This window comes from Artibeus jamaicensis, unplaced genomic scaffold (genome assembly GCF_021234435.1).
Source record: "Artibeus jamaicensis isolate MK-2021 breed Jamaican fruit bat unplaced genomic scaffold, CSHL_Jam_final contig_519, whole genome shotgun sequence".
Taxonomy (NCBI): domain Eukaryota; kingdom Metazoa; phylum Chordata; class Mammalia; order Chiroptera; family Phyllostomidae; genus Artibeus; species Artibeus jamaicensis.
In genome coordinates this window covers 17,471,979-17,491,373 of record NW_026521871.1, presented here as the reverse complement: position 1 = coordinate 17,491,373, position 19,395 = coordinate 17,471,979, and the positions used below count along the sequence as shown (strand labels likewise).

Here is a 19,395-nt window from a genome sequence, read left to right as displayed (position 1 = left end):
GTTTTCCCGCTGGGCTTGTCTTGATTTTTCTAGACTCTTTAAGCTTCAAATAGGTACTCAGAATTCTCCCGTTATCCATGCATCTCTCGCTTTTGACTTTGGGCTTCTTGCCCTCTTTGTCGCTTTTTCCCCCCATAGTTATGCAATGGTGTAGCCCGGCCGCAGGTTGAGCACCTTATTTGGACAAGGCTAGGCGGAGGAGACCTTCGTTCCTTCCGGTTCTGCGCCCCCACCCTTTCTCCGGGCCCCTCCTATCGCCAGCCCCTGGGGCTCGGCGGGACTAACCGCTTGACCGAAAACCCGGCTGCCTAGCCCCGCCCTCCAACCTCGGCAGTTCCCTCGGGTACACCCGAGGCATTACCCCTCACCCCACCTGCAGTGGGCTAGCTGGCGGTCAGCAAACCCTCCCCTGCAAGCCACTGTGGGCTGGTCCTTGTGTTTCTCCGCCCCCGCGTCAACTGCAGGGTGCCTCCGCTCCTAGCCAGTTCCGGGTGGTTGATCCACCAACCGGAACTCCCCGCCCCCTCTCGCGGCCCGTGGGCCGTAGGTGGTCGGTGTGTGGAGGCAGAGGGGGCGGGGGCCGCATTAGGGGGTCCCAAGAGGACCGGGACACTGAAGGCGGGGTATCGGGACGACCCAAGGGTGGAACCAACCATTAAGCAGTCCCACTTCTTCTATGCCAGGCACTGAACTGGGCTCTTGACGAGCATCATCTCTTAATCCTCAGAACATCCCGGGGAGGTAGGTACTATTGTTATCCCCATTTTACAGATTCAGACTTCTTATGGGGAAACAGACCCAGACTTCTTTTGTCCCCATTTTACAGATGGAAAAACCGAGACTCAAGAAGGTTAAGTAACATCATCAGGGTCACATAAATAGAAAATGGTAAAGCCTGGGCTTGGACCCAGGTATGCCTGGCTTACCAGCTACATTCTTAATCATTGTCAGAAGCAAGGGTGGGAGGTACAGCGAACATTAACATTGTAAGAATGGGATGCTTGGAACTCGAGCTTAGCTGATCTCCAGGAGGAAGAGAACAAAAGGGAAGAGCACTGGGGAAGACAGGGCATAGTAGATCCTGGTGATGAGGCGCCCATACTTAGAACTAACTGCTTGCATCTTGGTAAGCCTGGGCATGTACCCACCCTTACAGAGTCTCTGTTTCCTCATTTGTAAAGTAGAGGTCACTTTGATACCTGTTCATAGGGTTGGGTGAGGAATTCAATGAGAAACTGGTAAGATGTCTGCACTTTGCTTGGTGTACAGTACATGCTCTGTAAGTAGGACCTGTGTCATCAACCTTGTCATTAGGGTACTGAAGCCTGGCTTTCTCCTTGAGGCTCTCCTAAGTTGGAGGGAACCCTTGGGCTTTTCTTGTGATATTTTATCTCCCATCAATGGTCTTCTCTCCAGCTCCACAGTGCCCTGGGCCATGAGTGAGCTGAAGGACTGCCCCTTGCAGTTCCACGACTTCAAGTCTGTGGACCACCTGAAAGTTTGTCCACGGTACACGGCGGTGCTGGCCCGCTCTGAGGATGACGGCATCGGCATCGAGGAGCTGGACACTCTTCAGCTGGAGCTTGAGACCCTGCTTTCCTCTGCCAGCCGGCGCCTGCGAGTTTTGGAGGCTGAAACCCAGGTGATACCCTACAGAGAGGACATCACCAGGGATGGACTGTGATAAGTTTGGGTGGGTCATTGAGTTAGCCCCATCTGCTAAGGCCTGTGGTACAGGAGGCTAGAGGGGCAGAGAGAGGCCCAAATTGGGGTTTGTGTAATGTGCAGGAATGTGCATCATCCTCATAAATTGCAAGATTTCTAATTCACTAAGCATTTATTGACACACCCCCTCAATTATATTGTGGGCACTGTACAGATCATTAGAGAGAGGTAATTAGGAAAATTCTGGCTTTTAGGGAGTTTGCCAACTATAAGGAGGTGGAGGTCAGACGAGTACCAGGTGATATGTTATGATTAGGGGCAATAGGAGAATTCTAGTGTGGAGATCTGCTTTTGAATCTTGGCCTAAGCATTTGTTAGTGTTGTTGTTTCCTAGCTGTGTGACTTTGGGAAAGTTACATTCTATTTTTGAGTATCAGTTCCCTATCTGCAAACTGGGCTGAAAAATGGACCTACTTCAGAAGTTTTGTGAGGATTAAGAGAGATTTTTTTTGCGAAGGCTCAGCCCCATGTCTGATAGTAAGTCAGCATTTCAAATGTTAATTATTGGTACTACTCTGATTATTTCTATTCATTGCATAAACATCCCCTGAGGGCTGCGTGCCAGGTGCTATGCCATATCCTGGGGAACAGAGCTGATTAAGATGAGCTTCTTGGTCTCCACCAAGTATGCTATTCCTTTTAGTGTGGCCATATAACACAACTGGGCCTACAGCGTAGGTGCAGAGTACCAGAAACTTTAGAGGAAGAAGATGCCATTTCCACTGGACCTCGAAGGATAGATAAAGTCAACTTGTGGGCCCTGGGAATTCACTGAAGCTTTTGAGGTGGGGCTGTTACACAGTCTAGTGCTTATAGTAGCTAAGAAGCTGGTAACTGATGCAGAGGAGACCTCCCAGTGAAGTTTTGCTGGGAGACTCTTGCTTGCCTTCACCAGAAAGTTAACCACCTGTATATTTTCCCAGAGTTAGCATGTACTAGGGTCATTTGTGTGGCCTTCGTACTAAATTCTACAGAGGTGAATTAAAATACAGACAAAGAATGGAATGGTGAGAATTATATGAATAAAATCCTGTGAGATGGGCACAGAAAAGGAGCTGAGTTTGAAGGAGTAGGAGTTTGGTAAATAAAAAGGGAATTGGGAAAGACCTCGATGCCTCCTCAAGATCTGGATCCTAATTCTTCACTGGGGAAAGAGTTGCCTTGTGTCTTCCCTTCTCCCCCTCAGTGACAGTCTCTGAATTTCAGATCCTCACTGACTGGCAGGATAAGAAAGGTGACCGACGATTCCTGAAGCTGGGTCGAGACCATGAGCTTGGAGCTCCCCCCAAACATGGGAAGCCCAAGAAGCAAAAACTGGAAGGGAAGGCAGGACACGGACCAGGCCCCGGTCCCGGGCGTCCTAAATCCAAAAACCTTCAGCCCAAGATCCAGGAATATGAGTTCACTGATGACCCCATTGATGTGCCGCGGATCCCCAAGAATGATGCCCCCAACAGGTTCTGGGCCAGAGAACATAGAGGGGCTTTGGGATTTGGGAAGTAGAGACTGTGGAGGTGCCCTGGGCTAAGGCTGGTGGGGCATGGGGTGCCCACTTAGGGTCTGCTTCTCTCTGCAGGTTCTGGGCTTCAGTGGAGCCCTACTGTGCTGATATCACCAGTGAGGAGGTGCGCACACTAGAGGAGCTGCTGAAACCCCCAGAAGATGAGGCTGAACATTACAAGGTAGAAACGCTGAGCCTTAGCAGACATGGTGGAGAACAAGAGGACTTGGAGGTGCCTCAGAATCAAAGATCCTAAAGTCATGTGTCATCTTCCTTCCCCTACCCTACCTAGTCTCCTGTCTGCCCCATTAACCCACCCAACACCCAGTCGCTCAGTTTTCCTCTTGCATAATCTCCCTTCTACCCCATCCAAATGGTTACCATGTTCTAAGACACCGACTTCAGTGAGGCTGTTTGTTGTCGACATATCTCCATCCCCTGTGCTTTGGTTCAAAGCTTCTATCAGCTTCTCCCCAAACAGTCTCTTATTACTTCCTGTCCCCAGAGGGGCTTTTCTTTCTTTAATATGTAAAAGTTTTTTTTTTAAATGATGAAAATAAAACAGGTTCCATTAAAGAAAGTGTAGGAAATAGAGCAAAGTATTGGGGGAAGCTCTCTCATAGGTCCACTGTCAGGTGTGACACAGCCCTGCTCTTGGGCTTCTTCTGGCTTCCATCACCCACAGGATCGAGTCCAGGTGTCCCTGTCCTTGGCGACACTGCCCAGTGCCCCTCTCCAGTTTCCTTGGCCATGCCATCTCTTCACTGCTACATTCACCAGCCCTACCACGCACCTTGCCCTCATGGCAGGCCGACCCTGGGTCCCTGCTCGCTCTGGGCCTCCTCCTGTGCTCTTCTCCCCTTGGCAGACTGACTGACCCGTCAAACCCCGATCTCATGTTACCTCCACCAAAATGCCTTTGCAGATTCCCCAGAAGGAAGTTGGTCTCATTTTGGGCTGCCGCAAGACCTTGATCTACCTCTGACACTTACTTGAGTTTTAAAAATTTTACTTGAAAAAGTAATCCCTTTGGCAGTAATAAATTCAAGCAATTACAAAAGTCAATTTCTTCTCCTCTAGAGACAATGTCTCTAGAGTCAAGAGCTGTGACCTGAGATGCGCCATATAACACGTACCATTCTGTAACTTGTATCTTGGAAATTGCTCCATATTGGCTTCTGTGAATGCTTTAGTTACTTGTGTACCCATCTCCCTTACTACACTGAGTGTAGAGATTTTATTTTCTTTGTACCTTCTCACCTACACTGGGCACGGGCCTCCACCCTGAGCTAGGTACTTGGGAGGCAGAGGAGGGAGGGAGGAAGGGCCCGTACTTACCCCTTTGAGCCTGTGGGATCTCTTCTACAGATCCCGCCTCTGGGAAAGCACTACTCCCAGCGCTGGGCACAGGAGGACCTGCTGGAGGAGCAGAAGGACGGAGCCCGGGCAGCAGCTGTGGCTGACAAAAAGAAAGGCCTTATGGGGCCACTGACTGAACTGGACACTAAAGGTAAGCCCCTCACCTCATTGCCTACCCCAGGCCAGGACTTGAGTCCCCAGACTTCAGCCCAATTGCCTACCCTTTCTCTGCCTGCTTCAGACGTGGATGCCCTGCTGAAGAAATCCGAGGCCCAGCATGAGCAGCCGGAAGATGGGTGCCCGTTTGGTGCCCTGACTCAGCGCCTCCTACAGGCCTTGGTGGAGGTGAGCACCCCAACCCCAAACTGCAACTAATGTTTTATTTCATTTTTTTATTGAAGTATACATTTAGAAATGTATAGCTTGATAACTTTTCACAAATGAGCACACTTGTATAATAAAACATCACCAGTGTCCTAGAAGCCCCTGTTATATCCTTCCCAGTCGCTAACCTCCCCCAAAGGTAGCCTCTCCTTCACAGTTACTTTTGCTGAGTGTTAGCTGAGGGCTGAGCCCTGTGCAAGTGGCTTTCCATTACACCCTCTTGCTGCTGGAGGCAAGGACAGTGGTTAGCCCCATGTTACATACAAGATTGAGGCTCAAAAAAAGGGAACTGTTTGCTTGAGGTCACACAGCTGACACATAGAAGCAGGACTCAAACTTCAGGTTCAGGGACCCTTTTCTTTATGCTCTCTGTCTGACCTTTGGCACATCCCTTCACTTCATTGATCCTTGGTTTCCTCTTTGGGCCGAACACAGTAGTGTATGTTTCTCTCATGCAACAGTCTGCGGCACTTACTTCAGGCTGGCTGAGGTGCGGGTGGGGGTCTCTGCCCTATACCATAAGACAGGGACACCAGCTATGCTGGCTTTGCCATCATAAACATTCACTCTGGCCCTGACTGGTGTGGCTCAGTTGGTTGGGCATTGTCCTGCAGAATGACAGGTCACTGGATCAATTTTCAGTCTGGGCACATGTCTGGGTTGCAGGTTGCATTCCCTGTCAGGGTGCATTCCCTGTCAGGGTGCATTTGAGAGGCAAACAGTCAGTGTTTCTCTCCCTCTCTTTTTCCCTCCCTCCCCTCCTCTCTAACTTAAATAAAATCTTAAACAAAAACAAAAAACCATGCACTCTGCACAAAGTCACTCTGGGTGTGATTGCCACTCAAAGCCCACAAAAGAAGACCCAGGAGAGTGTATGAAGGAAGGCAGATGGGCCATGACATGCTGTGGCTTTTATCTCTTCTAATCACTTTCCACTGGAGAGAATTTGTTACTTGACCACACCTGACTGCAAGGGAGGCTGGGAAGTGTAGTGTATATGGGCAGCAATAAGGCTAGCTGCCAAAGAAGAAAGGTAAGAATGGCTTTTGGACAGCTGGCAACCTCTGCCACAATGTGCTTAGCACAGTGCCTGGTGCATTGCGAACACTTAACAAACGTCAGTTATTCTCGCTACTGTCATTTAGTGCTGCCATCACCCTTCTGTGCTTCCTTCTTTGGGAATCAGTACAACAGAAAAGGGGTTTCTGAAATGATTGAAGCTTTTTGAAAGCTAGAAAAGCTTTCTGCACTGGTTGAGATGGGAAAGATACAAGGACATTTCTGGTCTGCAAAGACTATCCATGTAGGTCAGAGGGGAGCAGGAAAATGGAAATACTACAGCTCTTCTCCTTCCACCCTTTATGTGGTCTTCTAGGAAAATATTATTTCCCCTATGGAGGACTCTCCTATTCCCGACATGTCTGGGAAAGAATCAGGGGCTGATGGGGCAAGCACTTCTCCTCGAAATCAGAACAAGCCCTTCAGGTGAGTGGCGTCCCGTCTACACCTCACAATCTGGCCCCTGCTTCTGTTGACTTCTGTCTGTCTAGACACAGGGAGGTCTTAACAGGGAGGCCAAGAGAAGTTTGAGAAAGCCCCCCAAAATCTTAAACACGTGCCCTGGCCCAGCATTTCTGCAAGAACAGACTTAGCACGGACTGTTGATCGTAGCCTGTTTGTACTATAAACAGCCTAAATGCCCAGGAAAGTCAGTGGTTGACTAAATCGTTCATAGCTCTGTCTGACAGAATAACTTGCAGCTGTTCACTGCATTACAGACATGTAGTCAATTGACATAAAGAGATGTAAACACTACAGTGCTGAGTCAGGAAGGTGTCGGTTGTAACACAGTACAGTGTAACCCTTTTTTATTTAAGATATACTTTGTGTGCACGGGGAAAAAAATGAATGATCTGTAATAAAGACTGAAAATAATACATAATAAAACCCGGAGTGTACATAGCATGGTAATTCCTGCCTTATCTGCAGTTTTGCTTTCCACAGTTTCAGTTACTTGGTCTCAACTGTGGTCTACAAATATTAAATGGAAAATTCCAGAAATGAGCAAGTTGTAAGTGTTCAATTGTGTGCTCTTCTGAGTAGCATGATGAAATTTTATGCCATCCACTTCATCACACCTGGAACATAAGCCATCCCTTTGTCCAGCAGGTTCTCACTGGGTTCTGTACCCACGAGTTGGTCACTCAGTAGCCATGTCAGTTATCAGCTGGTTATCAGAGAAAGACCACATTCATGTAATTTTTATTACAGTACATTGTTATAATGGTTCTACTATTAGTAAGTCTCTTACCATGCCTATACATTTATAAATTAACATCACATATATATGTGTGTGTGTATATATGTACAGATAAACAAACAGTATGTGTAGGGTTCTGTACTATCCACGGTTTCAGGCAGCCACTGGGGGGAAATCTTAGAACTTGTATCCCTTGCTGATAAGGGAGGATGTGTATGTGTGTGTGTGTGTGTGTGTGTGTGTGTGTGCACGCGCGCATGCATGAGCCCTGGACGAGTGGCTCACCTGGTTGGAGGTTCACCACCAGGTTCAAAGGGTTGCACGTTCAAATCCTAGTCAGGGTACAGTCCTAGGTTGTGTGTTCCATCTATGGTCAGGGCACGTGTAGGAGGCAACCAATCCATGTTTTTCTCTCTCTCCTTCCCTTCCTTTCTCAAAAACCAATAAAAATAAATATATCCTCAGATAAGAATTAAAATATATAACCCTAGCTGGTGTGGCTCAGTGGACTGAGGGCTGGCCTTCAAACTGAAAAGTTGCTGGTTTGATTCCCAGTCAGGGCACATGCCTGGGTTGTGGGGCAGGTCCCCAGTAGGGGGCGTGTGAGAGGCAATAGTTCGTTGTATTTCTTGCATGTCAAGAGATGTTTCTCTCCCTTTCTTTCTCCCTCACATCCCCTCTCTAAAAATAAATAAGTAAAATCTTTACATATATATATAACATGTATATAATAAAATATATGAGTATTATATATGACATTAACATAGCGAAATAACATTAATATAACAAAATCATAGAGGTTCTCTTTGGGTTGTTGGCATTATAAGTTTTTTGTCAATGGATATATGTTGCTTGTGTTGGAAACAAAACCAGATTTGTCTGTCTTTACTTTTTTAACTAGATAGATATAGAGGGGTGTCCAAAGAGAAAGTAAGGTGTTTGCTAACCTTGGGAACCTCTGAGGGCAGCCCCCCTTCGAAGCCGGCCGTCAAACTGAGGGCTGCCTTCCCCTGCAGTGTGCCACATACCAAGTCCTTGGAGAGCCGCATCAAGGAGGAGCTGATCGCCCAGGGCCTGCTGGAGTCTGAGGACCGCCCTGCGGAGGACTCAGAGGACGAGGTCCTTGCTGAGCTGCGCAAGCGGCAGGCTGAGCTGAAGGCACTTAGTGCCCACAACCGCACCAAGAAGCACGACCTGCTGAGGTAAGTGTGGACAGGATGCACAGGCCGGGGCTTGGCTGACGAGGCCTTGGCCATGCTTGTCACTCTGTGGGGGCTTTACGACAGGCTTCCCAAACCGGCAAGACATCTAAATCACCTGGAGAGTCCTGAAAAAATTGTCAGTGCCAGGCACCAACCCACAGACTATGTCTCAAGTAGATTCTAATCCTGCAGACTAGGGCTTGGGCATATGTGGTTTATTTACTTACAGTTGTGGTGAAAAACACATGATATAAACTTGACCCTCTAAACCATTTTTTAAACATAGCTTTAATTTATTTTTTAATTTTTTGATGAGCGAGAGAAACATCGATCAGTTTCCCCCCATATGCTCTCGTACTAGAGACCAAACTGGCAACCCAGGCATGTGCCCTGACTGGGAATTGAACCTGCAGCCTTTGGTTTATGGGATGACGCTCCAACCAATTGAGGCACACCGGCCAGGGTGACCCTCTAAATCATTTTTGAGTGTACAGTTCAGCAGCATTAACTATATTCATGTCATATGGTTTATTTTTTTAAACCCTTTTATGCTTATTTTTTCTCTCCCAAAGTTTTTTTCACATTGTATTTTTTTAAATATTTTATTTATTTATTTTTAGAGAGAGGGGAAGGGAAAGAGAGGGAGAGAAACATCAATCTGTGGTTGCCCCTCACATGGCCCTCACTGGGGACCTGGCCTGCAACCCAGGTATGTGCCCTGACTGGGAATCGAACCAGTGACCCTTTGCTTCACAGGCCTGTGCTCAATCCACTGAGCTACACCAGACAGGGCTCTCCCAAAGTTTTTTATGAAAAATTTTACATGCACAGAAAATCTGGAGGAATAGTGTGATGAATATCAATATACTCTCCATTTATATTCATCAACTGTGAACATTTTGTTCAGCATCTGTGACCATTATTGGCCCTTCAGTTGAAATTACCCAGTGTTTTAGGACCAGTTGTTTAAGGAGTTGGTCGCAGTGTCATTCATTTTATACTGACTCTCATCCTTGGTCCTGCATTGGTCACAACGAGGGTATAGGTGACATGCGGAAGGAGATCATGGTAGTCACTGCCCTTTTAGTGAGAAGCTGGAGAAGCAGCCCAACTAAATCCTGCCTCTCACAGGCAAGTACTGTCTTTTCACCTCACAAAGCGCCAGTAGAGCAGGGCACACTTGTTTATTTGGCCAACTCTGCCTCTCGTAACCACTGTACTGGGCTAGCAAAAAAGGCAGAGCAAAGGGCTTGCAGTCTCCACGTGGGTATTATGAGAAACACGTGCACCATTAAAAGGAGGTGGTTGCTGAGAAGCTGCGAGGGTATTTAGGAATAGTGTCCTGAGTGCTGGCTGTGTGCCAGGTGCTTTCAGTTCAACCTCCTGTTTAATCTTGACTACAACCCTGGGGGCAGGCGATAAAGGCCTAGTGAAGCAAGTGCGCTACTGAAGGTCACACAGCCAATAAGCAGCCAAGATTCAACTTGAGCCCAAGGCTGAATCCAAAGCCTCTTTCTAGTTCTGTCTAAAGGGCAAGGAGAGAAAAAATACAGATAAAAGAGAGAGTGAGGAAGGGGGGCGGGTGGAGAAAGAAGCAGAGATGTCCAGATACAGAAGTAATGGACGGTGAAGGAACTAGCTTAGAGCTATCGGGCCAGAGTGCAGCCCCCAGCCTTGCGGTGGACCTGCTGCAGGGCCTTAAGGTGTTTTCTGCCCTGAGCAGCAGCTTCCTCTTCTGGAATATTAACAGGTTGGAGTAGATCAGATCTCTAAGCAATCTTCCAGCTCTCCCATTGATGGGATTTACCAGTTGAATTCCATTCAGAAGAGTCAGTTTAGCATCTCACCTGCCTCCTGCAGACCTCAGGCGGCCTCGATCCTTAGTTGCTCTGGGATTTGGATGCTCAAGTAAGCAGGTCTTCTGTTGGCACCAAAATGCCTTTGAAAGATTGTTTGGAGCCTGCCTGCCTTGATTTAGATCTACTCACTAGTTGTGGGATCTTGGGGCATTTCTCACCCTTCTTGAGTTCAGTTTCATACCTACCTCACAGGGTTGTTATGAGGATTAACTGACCTAATGTTTTTGAAGGGGTTAAGATAGTAACTAGCATATAGCACCATATCATTGTGGTTCAATAACTTTGCTTTTTGGTCTGAAATGATCCATAGGAGTGCCATTCTGGGATGGTGGGTGGGCTCAGTCTGCAAGAGGAAGGGGACCCACTCTGGGTGTGGGCTTCCCGTGACACCTGGTTGGCTGGTCCCCACAGGCTGGCAAAGGAGGAGGTGAGCCGGCAGGAGCTGAGGCAGCGGGTCCGCATGGCAGACAATGAGGTCATGGATGCCTTCCGCAAGATCATGGCTGCCCGGCAAAAGAAGCGGACCCCCACCAAGAAGGAGAAAGACCAGGCCTGGAAGACTCTGAAGGAGCGGGAGAGCATCCTAAAGCTGCTGGATGGGTAGCGCTCACTCCTGCCCTGACCGTCTTCCCCTGGCCTGGGGGAGGACAGGGAGGGGGCCCACTTTCTTCTTTGGGCTGCTCGAAGCCTCAGCCTGTGGCTGACTGTCAAATGTTATATGGCAACAGTCTCTAGAGGGCTGTGGCCTTTCACCGAAGTCTTTTGGCCTAGCTTTGTACAGCCAGGATACCGGAGGCCCTGATGGGCTGGCCTGGGGCCCAGTCTCTGCCTGGTCCCCAAGATGAGGGAGACAGCATTTCGGGCTTTCCTCTTCCCCCTCTTTACCATCGTCCACTCCCCTACACCTACCCCTCACTCCCTCAAGGACTTCTCCTTTGTGGTTTTGTAAAGTGCAAATTTAAAGAGTAAAGTGACTGCTGTGGTTTTTCAAAAAGCATCCAGAATCTTTGAATGTCTGTTGTGGGGTAGAAGGCAACTTGTGTGGCTGGAGAGGTTCAGGAGAGCATGTTTGGTGGCTCTCACCTGTGTGCCACCTGCCCCTGAATGCATCAGGAAGTACATTCTGAGGATACTTGTGGCTTCAGGTAACAGTACCCCCAGCTCAAAGTGGATTAAGAAAGGAAATATATTGACTAGGGGCTTGATAGGCCTGGGGCAGGGTGGCCTCCAGCCTTGGCGAGTCCAGCAGTTCAGGGCTGTCAAGTGTCCACGTGTCTCCATAGTCTTCTGCAGTGACAGCTTTCAACCTAAACTGGGTTCCCCTTCAGCTGTTTGGCGGCAGCCAGTAGCAGCCAAGGGAAGCCAAATGCTTCCTCATTTGCAGTCAGCACAAAAGAGGGTGGGAAAGAGCTGGCTGGCTTCCACAGCCCATCCAAAAGAGCAAGAAGCCTTTTCTAGACACCCTTATTGCCCAAATTAAGTCTCACGTACCCATTACTGAACCAACCACTGTGGCAAGGGATAGCTTTGGTGTAAATTAGCTAGAATGCTTTCTAAGTCCAAGGCATTGGGGAGAGGCAGTGAAACCCAATGAAGATCTGAGTAAGAAGGGGAAATGGATGTTGTTAAGGCCACTAACAGTGTCTCTTCTACAGCCCAGGCAGGAAGACAGAATAAATAGCTCTTGTCCCCGCCTCAAGTTGAGAATAATTTGCAGTTTACTGTGGGGAAGGGATGGCTCTTTGAGGAAATGACCTGTGAACTGATCCATAAAGCTAAGGTTAGAAAAAAGACAAAGATACGATGGCTCTGGCTAGTGTGGCTCAGTAGATTGAGTGCCAGCCTGTGAAACAAAAGGTCACTGGTTTGGTTCCCGGGGCACATGCCTAGGAGATTGTAGGCAGGTCCCCAGCTGGGGACATGTGAGAGCAACTGGTCAATGTTTCCCTCCCTGCCCTTCTGTCTAAAAATAAATAAATGAAATTTTTTTTTTTTAAAGTGTGAAGACAACCAGCATTCTTACATATGCAGCCATTCCTTGTGTCTCTTGCGGGACTATCAAATTAGGTTGGTCAAATGACCCAAGGTTGGCCAATCATGGTGCTCCATCCCTTTAACCACAATGATTGGTCCGAAGAATGGGCAAGTGACCCAAGCTGGATCAGTCAAAGGCCTTTTTTAGATTGCTTTAGGGATTCTGAGAAGATTGTTTCTCTTCTTTCTTAGTAAATGTTATCAGGAACTATTCTAAACTCATTAAACTACTGAATCTTGTCTACCCTATATGGTAGGTACTAAGAACATCCATTCACAGATGAGCAACCTGAGTTTTAGGAAGTTACATACCTTGCTTAGTCATGATTGTTAAGTGGTTGAGCCAAGATTCACTCTCAGTCTATCCGACTTGCCGACAGTGGCTCTTGGTCACACAGCTCGTTGGGGCCCACTTGCCTGCGGCCTGAATGCTGCTCCCAGGCTCGGGCAGTGCAGTCTGTACCACCACACACGGCAGCCCTGCTGCAGACCCCCTGTTGTTAATTAACATTCTTAATTAACCACTCATCTTCACGTTCATTAGCCAGATCATGAGAATGGTAGGCCCCATTGGTAGAGAGTTCCAGGAACGCAGACAGCTTTGCAGAGGAGTTAGGACGGGGCCCGAGGCCCCAAACTTAGGTAGAATTGTGAGAGGGGAAGGTAATGTCATAGTCATATACTACATAATGTTTTGGCCAAAAACATACCACATATATGATAGGTCCCATAAGAAAAACTCCAAGAAAATTCACAGTGAAGGGTTTAGCAGAAGCTTTTGCAGATCTCAACAAGCTCCTTAAAGAGTTAAAAAATGTGGACATCCAACACCAAAAGGCTTTCACTAATAGGCAGATGTGTTCATGGTGCATTATCTACTTACAAATTTCTGATTTTTTAAAAAATTGTATCTTTTTAAATTTTTATTTATTTTTAGAGAGAAGGGAAGGGAAGAGAGGGAGAGAAATATCGATGTGTGGTTGCCCCTCACTTGGGACCTGGCTCGCAACCCAGGCATGTGCCCTGACTGGGATTCAAACCTACAACCCTTTGGTTTGCAGCTGCTCAATCCATTGACCTGTATCAGCCAGCCCAAATCTCTGATTTAAAAAAAGAAAGTGGCCTTGGCTGGTGTAGCTAAGTGAATTGAGCATGGGCCTGGGAACCAAAGGATCGAGGTTCAATTCCCAGTCAGGGCACATGCCTGGGTTGCAGGCCAGTTCCCAGCAGGGAGCACACGAGACAACCATACCTTGATATTTCTCTCCCTCTCTCCTTCCCTTCCCCTCTAAAGATAAATAAATAGAACCTTAAAAGAAAAGAAACAGACAAATAAATAAATAAAAGTGGCCCTGGCTGGTGTGGATCGAGAACTGACCTACGAACCAAAGGGTTGCGAGTTCAATTCCCAGTCAGGGCACATGCCTGGGTTGTGGGCCAGGTCCCCAGTAGGGGGTGTGCAAGAGGCAACCACACATTGATGTTTCTCTCCCTCTCTCCCTCCCTTTCCTTCTCTCTATAAATCATTTGTTATCCAAAAAAAAATCTTTTAAAAACAATTTTTAAATGATTTCATTTTTATTTATTTTTAGAGAAAGGGGAAGGGAGGGAGAAAAACATTCATTAGTTGTTTCTCACACACCCCTACTGGGGACTTGGCCTGCAACTCATGCATGTGCCCTGACCATGGGCAATCCTTTGAATTGAATGGGCAACCTTTTGATTCGCAGGCCAGCGCTCAGTCCACGGAGCCACACCAGCCAGGGCACATGTTTGTATTTTAAGCTAAGTGTTATTACAAAAGAGTTGAAAAGTTAAAAAAGTTAAAAAGTTGATAAAGTAAAAGTTATAGTAAGCTAAGTTTAACTTATTTTTGAAGGAAAAATTATTTTTAAAATAAATTTAGTATAATCTAAATGTATAGTATTTGTAAAGTCTACAGTAGTGTAACGTCCTCAGCCTTCACATTCACTCATCACTCACTGACTTACCTGGGGCAACTTCCAATCCCGTAAACTCCAAATATTCATGGTAAGTGCCCTCTACAGATGTCACACACTGCATGATTTTTAAAATCTTTTACACCATATTTTTACTGTACCATTCCTATGTTTAGATTCAAATACCGTTGCATTATAATTGCCTATAGTATTTAGTTCAGTAACATACGATACAGATTTCTAGCTTAGGAGCAATAGGCTACAGACCGTGCAGCATAGGTGTGTCGACGGCTATGCCATCTAGGCTTGTGTAAGTGCACTCTGATGTTCACACAGTGACAAAATCACCTACGACATTTCTTGGAGCATAGCCTTATCCTGATCATTAAACAACACATTATTGTAGAAGGGAAAACCCCAGGAGACCGACTGGGCCTGGTTCAGTAGGGAAAGACAACTTTTAAGTATCAGCTGTGAGCACGTAGTTATGTACATTGCACACCTGGTACCTGCCTGGTTCTGTGCTGGGCCCTTAAATCCCATGTCTTTTCTTTCTTATTGAATTTATTGGGGTGACACTGGTTAATAAAAATTTACTCCCATGTCTTATTTGGTGCTTACCACACACTGACATGTGAGTAGTAGTGTCCTACCCTACAGGAAAGCACACTAGGCTCAAAGAAGTGCGATGCCTTCTGAGGCTCTACAGCCTGGGTGCGGGAACAGTCACCAGCCCCAGAACGCACAATCCCTGACAGAGCTGACAACCACCGCGGCACAGGGAGTCTCTTCTTATGACCATATCTGTGTCTGCTAGAGCCAGAGGGGACCTCCTGTATGAGCTTTGGAGGAAATTGGGTTCTCGGTGAGGAGTGAGGAGATTAGTTCCAGCATCTCAAGGCTCCAATTTTAATTTGAAACAGTCCTGACACATCGCTAGTTTGGTTAGAAAGCCTTGGCCCTGAAGCTGTTTCTTCAGAGCTGACTTTCAGAAACTCCAGAGTAAGTGAGAAGAAGGGTGATTGGGTGGAGGTTACGCTCTGAGCTGGAACATGACCCACGTGCATCTCCCAACCCTGCCAGCCCCTGAACACTCTGGAGGACCAACTCAGTGGATATGGGATCTCAGGTGACTCCTGCTAAGAAGGGAGAGATGGCCAGAACTTGGAATTTTGTGGAAATCTGGTCAGAGAGTAAATTCCTTATCTGGTGCTCAGGAAGCAGTGGAGGGAACCAAGCACAAATGGACCATGACTCACTCCGTGGTGTATGAACTCATCATTTCATCTCTTCTCCCTCCTAGTTCATTTAGTCACCCCATCTCCTTGCCTCCATTTCTACATTCATATTTCTGTTTCCTCACTCAGTGACCCTTTTGCCATGGTTCAAAGCAATGCAGGTGACAAAGGCTGCAGATATGGGAAGACAGCTGGGCAGGCAAAAACACAAGGCAGTAAAGGCAATAATAGAATAATGTACATAGTCTGCAGGGACATGGGGCAGAGAATGATGTAACAGCTTAGAGGGTCAGGAAAGCGTGAGGGAGGATGTGAAAAGGAGGGAGGGTGCTGGAGAGCAGAAAACATTCCAGATGAAAGGAACAGCAAGGCACAGAGGTGTGAACAGCTGGCCTGCTTAGAGGGAGGTGAAAACTTCAGTGTGACAGGAGCCCTGGGTGGAGGGGAGGGGAAGGCTAGGAATGAAGCCGGAAACTAGGTTGAGATTAAGCTGGGACAGTTTGTGAACAGCAGATTAAGAAGCATAGGCTTTAGCCCTGGCTGATGTGGCTCAGTGGACTGAGTGCTGGTCTGAGAACCTATGGGGTCGCCGGTTCAATTCCCAGTCAGAATACATGCCTGGGTTGCAGGCCAGGTCCCCAGTTGGGGATGCATGAGAGGCAACCACATATTGATGTTTCTCTCCCTCTCTCCTTCCCTTTCCCTCTCTCTGAAAAAAAAATTTAAAAGCATAGGGTTTATTCTTGAGGTCAGCTGTTCTCCAAGTGTGGTCTCTGGACCAGTAGCATCAGCATCACCTGGGAATTTAATAAAGATGCAAATTCTCAGGTCCTAGACCTAGTGACTCAGAAACCTGTGGCCCAGCCATCTCTGTTTTAATGTGCCCATCAGGTAATTCTTAATTCATAGGAAAGTTTGAGAATCACTTTTCTGGGTAGTAGGGAGCCAGGGGTGGTTTGTGAGCAGGGGATGCCATAATAGCACTCTGAATCAGAAAGCACTCTGATAGCAGCATGGAGGCTGGACTGACTAGAGAGATTGAGAATGAAAGGCAGATGGAATTGAGGCAGACAGAATGCACTCATGTGCAAAGAAATACATCTGAGACCGTGGATGTGGCAGAAACTGGTAGATGTCCTGCGAACTATTAATTTTCTTCTATAGTTAATAGAACTACTGATTTTTGAGTTGAATATATGCCTCTGAAAAACAAAATATCCCAGCTTTCCTTGCACTTAGGTGTGACCATGTGACTAGGTTCTGACCAAGAGGAAGAGATGTATGTAACTCTGAGGTTATGCACCCCAACGGTGTGCCTTCCACGTTCCCACTGGCCCCTGGCTGAGATGAAACGTGGTGGTAAGCATCTTAAAACGTGGTCAAAGACAACACCATAGGAACAGTAAAACAACAAGCTAAGAGCCAGAATCCCTCTTACCTTGTAGTCATCACACCAGTCACTGCTTACGGCCAGATTGTTATACACTTTCATTTGATTTAAGTCACAATTATTTTTGGCATCTGTAAGAGAAACCAAACCTATATTCTAGCAGATACAGTGATCATGTGGCATGCAAAGCACACTTTTCAAACTATACCTCCTTCCTTCCCTCCTTTTTTCTCTTTTCTTTTCTTTTCCCTTCCTTCCTCCCTTCCTCCCTCCCTCCCTCCCTTCCTTCCTTCCTCAAAAGAATTTGAGAAAATTTAAAATTAAGGATGTGTACAATGAGTTTCATAAGATACAAAAGTTAAGTCCAACAGGATTATTAAGCACCAGATTTAGCTCTAAGCCTCCTGAAAGCCAAGCCAAAGTGGAAATAAGATGGATCAGTCTCAGAACATTTGATTTGAAAGAAAAAGGGAATCTCCCAGTTTTCCTGGCAAAAATTCCAATAATTTCTTATGCTGAAGAAACTTCTCAACTGAAGTCATATATTGATAATATTCTCCATAAATATGACAGCAAATAAAAATTGAGTTTCGGGAGTTCCACCAAAATGGAGGCATAGATGGAGACGCTGTGCTTCCTCACACAACCAACTTTAGAGACAACTAAATATTAGCAACAGAAAACATAGCCAGAACACAGAAAATTGAACTTTTCGGAAGTCTGATAACAACAAATTCTTCAGCCTGACCGGTAAGAGGGTGAAACCAGCAGCTGGCAGAGCGGGGTTACACAGGAAAACTCGGTCAGACGGACTCAGGCGCGCGGAATCCAGGCGCAGGGTTGGACCTGGTGGGCAACTCAGCAAGCAATTGTGAGGAAACAGCGAGGGAGCAGGGCTGCGGGTTGACTGTGGTCGTGCATTCGTGTGTGGATAGACAAGCGAGGTACTGGGTGATTGGATGAGAGCCAGCAGCCCCGGCGGCAAGCAGCGGCGGAGGGTGCCGCCATTTCCCTGCTCTAACCCCGCCTCCACATACAGCGTCATAATCCAGCGACCTAAGTGGCCCTGCCCGGTGAACAACCTAAGGCCCTGCTCTCTTCACCCACCTGTGAGAAACAGCAGAGGGGGCCGCCATTTCCTCTCTCTGACCCCACCTCCACATACAGAGTCACAACCCAGGGACCTGGGAGTCCAAGGCTCCGCTCCTCATACTTATGGGCACAAACAGACCAAAAATGGCTCAAGAAGATCTCAAAGCCCCAGAGCCTATAAATCTAAGCGATGAAGAAATAGCAAAACTCTCAGACGCACAGTTTAAAACACTGGTGATCAGGATCCTCACAGAACTGGTTGATTATAGCCACAAATTAGACAAACATATGAAGGCAAAACTAATTGGAAATGAATGGAATTGCACAGGAAATCAATAGCGATGAAAAGGAAACTGGGACTCAAATCAATGGAGTGGACCAGAAGAAAGCAAATAATGGCCAAACAGAAAAGAGTGAAGAAGCAAGAATTCAAAAAAATGAGGAGAGTCTTAGGAACCTCCAGGACATCTTTAAACGCTCCAACATCTGAATTATAGGGGTACCAGAAGGGGGGAAAGGAACAGCCACCAGTGGAAAACTTATTTGAACAAATAATAAAGGAGAATTTCCCCAATCTGGCAAAGGAAATAGACTTCCAGGAAATCCAGGAAGTTCAGAGAGTCCCAAAGAAGTTGGACCCAAGAAGAAACACACCAAGGCACATCATAATTACATTAGCCAAGATTAAAATGAAGGAGAGAATCCTAGAAGCAGCAAGAGCTAAGGGGACAATCACCTACAAAGGAGTCCCCATCAGACTGTCAGTGGATTTCTCAAAAGAGACCTTACAGGCAAGAAGGGGCTGGAAAGAGGTATTCCAAGTCATGAAATCCAAAGACCTACAACCAAGATTGCTCTATCCAGCAAAACTTTCATTTAGAATGGAAGGACAGATAAAGTGCTTCTCAGATAAGATCAAATTCAAGGAGTTCATCATCACCAAGCCCTTATTATATGAAATGTTAAAGGGACTTATCTAAGAAAAAGAAGTTAAAAAAACATGAACAGTGAAAGGACAGCAAAGTCACAGTTATTAAGAACCACACCTAAAACAAAAGCAAACTAAAAGGACAGCTAGATCAGGAGTGGAAACATAGAAATGAAGATCTCAAGAAGGGTTAGCAACAGGGGAGTGAGAGGAGGAGAAGAGGGGAGAAGGTACAGAAAATAAGTAGCATAGGCAGTAGGTAGAAAATAGATGGGGGGGGGGCAAGAATAGTATGGGAAATATGGAATCTAAAGAACTTGAAACACGTGGTCATAAACTAAAGGGGGGAATGGTGGGGATGGGGGGTGCAGGGTGGAGGGGAATGAAGGGGGGAATAGAACGACTGTAACAGCATAATCAATAAAAAAATACCTTTAGAATAAAAAAAAAGAAATTGAGTTTCATATGCGACTTCTTTTCACA

General features: G+C 46.7%; 1 protein-coding gene across 1 annotated transcript; it reads left to right on the top strand.

The window, feature by feature from the left end:
* The first annotated feature begins 238 nt into the window (after positions 1-238).
* TADA3 (transcriptional adaptor 3) lies at positions 239-11,287 on the top strand. The gene is made up of 9 exons (XM_037134655.2): positions 239-741; positions 1,417-1,642; positions 2,932-3,182; positions 3,302-3,407; positions 4,595-4,736; positions 4,827-4,930; positions 6,345-6,454; positions 8,246-8,431; positions 10,702-11,287. The coding sequence occupies exons 2-9, from the start codon at positions 1,436-1,438 to the stop codon at positions 10,892-10,894; spliced, it is 1,299 nt and encodes a 432-aa protein (XP_036990550.1). The 5' UTR covers positions 239-741; positions 1,417-1,435; the 3' UTR covers positions 10,895-11,287.
* Positions 11,288-19,395: the final 8,108 nt, after the last annotated feature.

Bases quoted from the DNA above. Each gene is read 5' to 3' on its own strand.
- TADA3 (XM_037134655.2), top strand. From the start codon at position 1,436: ATGAGTGAGCTGAAGGACTGCCCCTTGCAGTTCCACGACTTCAAGTCT. The intron at 4,931-6,344 runs GTGAGCACCCCA...GTGGTCTTCTAG, and splicing joins TCCTACAGGCCTTGGTGGAG to GAAAATATTATTTCCCCTAT. The intron at 6,455-8,245 runs GTGAGTGGCGTC...CTTCCCCTGCAG, and splicing joins AATCAGAACAAGCCCTTCAG to TGTGCCACATACCAAGTCCT.